This window comes from Physeter macrocephalus, chromosome 4 (assembly GCF_002837175.3).
Source record: "Physeter macrocephalus isolate SW-GA chromosome 4, ASM283717v5, whole genome shotgun sequence".
Classification (NCBI taxonomy): domain Eukaryota; kingdom Metazoa; phylum Chordata; class Mammalia; order Artiodactyla; family Physeteridae; genus Physeter; species Physeter macrocephalus.
This window is the reverse complement of record NC_041217.1, coordinates 138,898,679-138,905,710: the sequence shown is the minus strand read 5'-3', so window position 1 is coordinate 138,905,710 and position 7,032 is coordinate 138,898,679. Positions and strand designations below refer to the sequence as shown.

Sequence of the window (7,032 nt, the reverse complement as noted above, 5' to 3'; positions counted from 1 at the left end):
GACCAAAGCCTTACTTGATTAGTTAATTCTATTTTCTTTTGACTCAGGGAAAGCTAATGACTAGGCTGAAGGCAAGTGTGTGACTCACTCTTTATTCAAACAGCACTACTGCAGTTGCCAGTAATGCCCATGTGAGTGAGGAAAGTATTGGTTAGCAAAGTCATATAACATTTCACGTCTAATGACACTGAATCACATTAACTGTGGTGTACTATGTTACTTGATGTCACTCTTATTTTTGTATCTATATTATTGATAATAATAAAGGAATGATAATAACAGTTTTTGCAAAGTAAATTCTATACTTAATTGTGCAACACGAGCGTCTAATTCTTACTATCAAAATGAAAAGCTTTCTCTGGTAATATCTTTAACTTATACTTGATATGCTTTCTAACAGAGAAAAATAGTTCTTTGGAAAGATCCATCCAACAAAAAAATCTATAGCCTGTGCAAAATAACATAAAATGCATTTGTGAGAGAATCATTTTTGCTTTAATTTGCTCCCTGATCATCATATAGCAATAAACAGACATAGAACATTTCCTACTTATTTTCTGGGTTGGGTAGGGGTAAAAGGGAAGATCTGGAAAATTAGGAGTATATTAACTCAAATTTCAGCACATAATTATTCAAATAAAATTTTAATGATTTCAGTTCAATACAACTGAAAATGTAGTGTATTAAAGGGCATTTTCTACTAAATTTCAAATTACAGGTGTGGGCCATTGCTGAGCAGGAGTGTCATATCCTACTGAGTATTCAACTTATTAACTAAGGTGACTGACATGGTAGGAGGCGGGGAAGAACAATGATCAGCTCACAGAATTTGGCTAAGAAAGGAAACAAACAAAAACAATGCAAATAATAATTAAAATAGCACAGATATTAGTAAAATAAAAATACAATCCCAAATATCCATCTCTTAAATTACTAGAAAAAAATTACAGGTAAAATTACAGCAAATACAGTTGTCACAGATTTGGGTAACTTTACTTGCATTTAATAGTGATTTTTAAGTCCTATAGCCAATGAAACCATTTTAAAAAGCACTATGAGGAATGGAAATTTAGATGTCTATACACTTTTCTTAAAAAAAAAAAAAAAAAAAAGCTTAAATTTCTGAATGAGCAAGATTCACTTTTGCAGGTAGAGGCCCTGCTTCTTCATGATCTTCACCTTTAGATCTAACAACCACAAGAGAAGAAGCTGGATATCTGGTTAGCTTTTGTTCATTCACGAATTCCAAGTCACCATAGATACTCAGCTTCTGCAAAAAACAATCAATGAACATTAGCAATTTGGATAATTAGGAACCTCTCCAAGTAAGTCTTCAAATAGCAATTTAATCTGTGGGTATTTGGTAAAAAAAAAAAAAAAAAAAAAAAGAAATTCTATAAACATCCTCAAGAATGCTTTTACTCAAAGTGTTACAGATATGTGATTCAGTTCCTAGTGGATGGCCAAAGAAAACTTTTCCACATGTACTGACTTAAAATACTTAGAAGTTAACAACTGAGCATCAAGAAAAATTGCTCAGGTTTAAATGGAGTAAGTGTGGTCATACAAGAGCATGGATTCTGGATGTTTGATGCCTTAAGTGATCAATTCCTTTAAGATCTTAGCTCTCCAACCAAGTGGTCAAATGATTTGGGGTAAGTTTCTCTGCTACTAAATGTTCTAAATTAATATATATGGAAAATGGTATGTACTATTTTAAAAGGCTGTGAGTAGAACAAAGAATGTACATGAAATACTTTAACATTGATAGAAAGGTTTTCATAAACCTATAAAAGCTCAAATTATTACTAACATATCCAAGAAGATAGATACTAAAATGAAAGAATGAAAGCATAACACAGAATCAGTGCAAATGTCATAAAACTCACTGAAGTATAATGGAAATGTCTAATATCTTTTGAGAGTAGGTCTACTTAGATATAGGTCTATCCCCTAAAGGAAAAAAAAGAAAATGAAAAGTTTTTACTAACAAATGGGATAGATTTTGTTGTTAATGCACATGGCAATAAATCTCTGATTCTGTAAGTTAAAAACTGAAGTGCTGACATTATTGACAGGACAACTGACTATATTAAAAAGACAGACCGACACAGAAGTACCTGATGTTGGAAAGGTGCTTTCAGAAGATGCTGAATAAAGAGCACCTTCAAAAGTTTAAGTATCTACAATACCAATACATGCTACAACATGGATGAAACTTGAAAACATTATGCTAAGTGAAAGAGGCCAGTCACAAGAGACCACACATATTGGTTGTCTATGGCTGGTGAAGATGCTTGGGAGGAAATGGGGAGTAAATACTAGTACGAGTTTCCTTTCTGGGGTGATAAAAATGTTCTAAAAGTGATTGTCATGACGGCTGCTTACTTGAACACATTTCAGATGTGGTCTGCTGTCTACTGTTTCAAGGCAACAAACTATCCTGCACCAAGGAGGTGGCCCAGTACCTGACACTTTTCCAGTAAGAGAATATTTTCAAGACAAATTCAGTGGTTGATGGATTGGACACGGATCTGATACACTAAGGCCTCCTTAAAACCCAAATTAACATGCCATAATTTGCTCTGGGGCACAACGAAAGAAAAACTTTCACAACTCTATTTAACATTTAAAAACCTTGAAACAGCGACCAGGAACTGTTTAAATGATTTCAAACATCTATATGGAAGAAGCTATCTAGAAGATCAGGGAGAAAGAGTAAAATTCGCGCAGGGAAATGGATGGGAGCATATGGATAACCTCTAACCAGTATGTTTAGTGATTCTGTGGCTACTCTGTATTCTCAAATTACTAATCAAATACAAGGGTACAGTAGAGGTATTTTCAAAAGTGTTACCTTGGGAAGTTTATTGCCCAAGCATCCTTTATGAAAAAAATTACTTAAGGAGGTCCAGCAAAAGTAAAGAGGAAATCAAGAAAGAAAATAACATACAAGAAACAGTAGCAATTGAGATGACTTAGAAAATGGGGAGAAAGCCAGAACAAAACAAAAATGGGTTCCATTAAGCAGAGATATATGGAAGATTCTCCTGAGAACACTTTTTTTTTTTTTTTTGTGGTATGCGGGCCTTCCTCTGTTGTGGCCTCTCCCGTTGCGGAGCACAGGCTCCGGACGCGCAGGCTCAGCGGCCATGGCTCACGGGCCCAGCCGCTCCGCGGCATGTGGGATCCTCCCATACCGGGGCGCGAACCCGATTCCCCTGCATCGGCAGGCGGACGCGCAACCACTGCGCCACCAGGGAAGCCCCTGAGAACACTTTTAATTCAGGTTTATATTTGCCAGTGTTCTAATAGAACCAGTGTTCTACTTTGAATATTTATATAATCATAATATTGTAAATGCTGCCTAGTGGATTTTAATTTTTCAGATCAACCTATGAAAGTATATATACAGAAGAATGAGTATATTTTATTGTCAAGGATTATAATAATTAATGAAAATTGAGACAGTAGGAAAAGGGAGAAGGAAAGGCAGTAATGAGGAGTCAACAGAAATTTGTAAAGCACTCACTAAAAGTATACAAAATAATAATATACATTATAAAAACCAGCAACTGGGGGCTTCCCTGGTGGTTCAGTGGTTAAGAATCCGCCTGCCAATGCAGGGGACACGGGTTCAAGCCCTGGTCCAGGAAGATCCCACATGCCGCAGAGCAACTAAGCCCTTGTGCCACAACTACTAAGCCTGTGCTCTACAGCCAGCGAGCCACAACTACTGAGCCCACGTGCCACAACTATTGAAGCCCATGCGCCTAGAGCCTGTGCTCTGCAACAAGAGAAGCCACACCAATGAGAAGTCTGTGCACCTCAACGAAGAGTAGCCCCCGCTCACCTCAATTAGAGAAAGTCCGCGCACAGCAATGAAGACCCAACGCAGCCAAAAAATAAATAAATAAATTTATATTTAAAAAACCCCAAAAAACAAACCCGAGCAACTGAAGAGATGGAAGTGAGAGACAGTATAAGGGAACTAAACTCATCCTTTAGTAGGAGGACATCAGATAATGTCTAAAATTGATAAAACAAAAAATAGAAGATAAAATTTTAAAATGGCAACTGCTTGGAAAAATTTTTTAAAACTACTGACTGGTTTATCTGAGAAGTGAGGAAGAGGAAGTCAATTTTATGTCACATTATTACTTCTAAAAGTTAAAAATAAACTCAATTAGTATGTATTTGGGCTTTAGGCCTGCCTTTGCCACTACCTAGTTATGCAATCTTAGATAAGTTACATAAATCTTTTCTAAAACTCATTTTCTTAACAGAATTTAGATTAAAAAGCTATGGCATTTACATCGTTTTCTGATTGTCTCTCTTGAGACTAAAAGCTTCTAAACAGCAAGATTCTTGGTCTTTTTTTTTTTTTTTAGACAAATAACGTTTATTACAGTTTAAGACATGTTTCACTCTACTTTTTAAAAAAAAATTAATTTATTTTTGGCTGTGTTGGGTCTTCGTTGCTGCATGTGGGCTTTAACTAGTTGCTGCGAGGGGGGCTACTCTTCGATTCGGTGCATGGGCTTCTCACTGTCGTGGTTTCTCTTGTTGCGGAGCACGGGCTCTAGGCACGCGGGCTTCAGTAGCTGTGGCTCGTGGGCTCTAGAGCGCAGGCTCACTAGTTGTGGCGCTCGGGCTTAGCTACTCCACAGCATGTGGGATCTTCCCTGACCAGGGATCGAACCTGTGTTCCCTGCATTGGCAGGCAGATTCTTAACCGCTGTGCCATGAGGGAAGCCCCCACTCTACTTCTTGAGTCGTTGCAGCCTTTAACATTTAACTTTGTTCCACCTTCATGTTATTCTTCATTGTACCTCTAATCTCTTGAACAGGGCCTAGCACATAGTATGTTATCCACAAGTGTCCGTGATTTACTAAGATGAATGTTATTTGAAGTCTTCTAAAACCTTTCTTTACCATTTGAAATCAGATGATCATGGTCTTGACAAATAAGAAAAAAGGATGCAAACAGATCATGAGATAACACTGAGGCAGCAGTTACATTATTATTTGTTGCTCTGGCAATTTTCTGAGGCTGCCTGGTCTCTAGAAAGGAATATCCAATATTGCTGAACCCTGTTTTTATAAGTCAGGTTTGACCTGCCTGACAAGGACCACTATGAATGACAACTCTTTATTATCTTAAATAGACAGCTCAACAAGAGAAAAGCATTATTTCATGAAGTTTCAAAAAAACAACATCATAAATGTGAAAGAACAGGGAAAAACAGTGGAGAAAAATGGATCAAAATCTTTGTAAGTCACTCAAAATGATACTGCTTTAAGATCAACAAATGCCAACTCTTTCTGGCATTACTATCAAATGGTATATGATGAGTACCTACTATATACAAAACAGGCTATGGATAAATTATTTCAGAACTTTCCTAAATAAAAAAAATAAAGCTGCTCATAAGGTTCCAAGACCACATTCCTGGCCCTTATTAGCACCATTTTCAGCTTTATTTGTAGTGACTGAAAAGGAAGCTTTTTATATTTTATGTTTGAGCTCAAGATACCAGGTCCATACTGAAGAGAAACATTCTCTCAGCAGGGTTATTATTTCCCATAAACACATAGGATTATATATATAAATAATATAACAAAATATAAATAACATTGCTCATTGCTTGTATTACTTAAAATGGAGTCTTATGTTACGATGGAGAGGGGTCAGAGTAACTTATGTTCCAATAATAAAATCAATGAAAAGGTTTTATGAAAGTAAAGTTTAAAATAGGTGGCTTTTGATTAAGAAAATCTGAATAACTTTCCTAATGCTAAATTCTCAGCTACTTTTACAATAAATAAAGGAGAAAATACCAGGGAAGGAGTATTTATACTGCAATATTTTAAAATAAGAAACAAAACATTAATATTGAAATAGTTTATACAGCTTGTTTTTTCTCCTTTTTGTTTTGGCTGCGCTGTGAGGCATGCAGGATCTTAGTTCCTCTACGAGGGACTGACCCCACACCCCCTGCAATAGAAGCATGGGCTCTTAACCACTGGATGGCCAGGGAAGTCCCAGTTTATACAGTTTTTTTTTTTTTTTAAATATATTTTATTTATTTATTTATTTATTTTTGGCTGTGTTGGGTCTTTCTTGCTGTACACAGGCTTTCTCTGGTTGCGGTGAGCGGGGGCTACTCTTTGTTGTGGTGCACGGGCTTCTCACTGTGGTGGCTTCTCTTGTTGTGGAGCGTGGGCTCTAGATACGCGGGCTCAGTTGTTGTGGCTCACGGGCTCAGTAGTTGTGACTCGCGGGCTCTAGAGCGCAGGCTCAGCAGTTGTGGCGCACGGGCTTAGCTGATCCACAGCTTGTAGGATCTTCCTGGACCAGGGCTTGAACCCATGTCTCCTGCACTGGCAGGCGGATTCTTAACCACTGCGCCACCAGGGAAGTCCTATACAGTTTTTAATTGTGAAAAGAAATCCACTAAAATGGCAATATGAAATAGTTCTGGATGAGTGATTTTTTTTCCTGCTTCTTTATATATAACTTTATAAATTCTATACCAAGTATATAGAATTTTTATAATTAAAAATACAGTTGAAAAAACATTATTACTTAGCTAAAGTGTGGTTTCAGATACATAGTAAAGCCTAAAAGCAGCGAATTCAAATGAGTGCTTTTGATATACTTTTCTAGAAAATGTATGTTTGGAAAGCATAGGCTCTTTGAGGGTGTCACCATACTTTTGATTGTTAAGGACAGGAAGAAGAGTTCTAGAGAGGGGAAAGAAAGTGACACCCATATGCAGATATCAGGAGGGAATGTAATAGCTGCCAACAGGACTCCACGTGTGCTTCTGATGCTTTAGGCTTTATGATCCAGGGGCCTGGGCATATGTGGGAACAACAAGGCGTTCTACAAACAACTTGGAAATAAGGGGAAAGAACTCACAGGATTAAAGCTATACAATCAAGACAAAATTTATCACAGCAGAGACAACATCTAAAAGGAAGAAAAGGGCTTCCCTGGTGGCGCAGTGGTTGCACGTCCGCCTGCCG

At 37.3% G+C, this 7,032-nt stretch overlaps 1 protein-coding gene across 6 annotated transcripts in view; it reads right to left on the bottom strand.

The window, feature by feature from the left end:
- Positions 1-628: 628 nt before the first annotated feature.
- TMEM59 (transmembrane protein 59) overlaps positions 629-7,032 on the bottom strand; it is a 25,256-nt gene continuing 18,852 nt past the window's right edge. For 4 of the 6 annotated variants that reach the window (XM_007104416.4, XM_024119794.3, XM_024119795.3 and 1 more), the window contains one exon: positions 629-1,270. In XM_007104416.4, the coding sequence (XP_007104478.1) occupies positions 1,115-1,270 (156 nt within the window). In that variant the 3' untranslated portion in view covers positions 629-1,114. The remainder of the gene's footprint in view (positions 1,271-7,032) is intronic. The other 2 variants (XM_028489367.2, XM_007104414.4) reach the window with 2 other exon arrangements.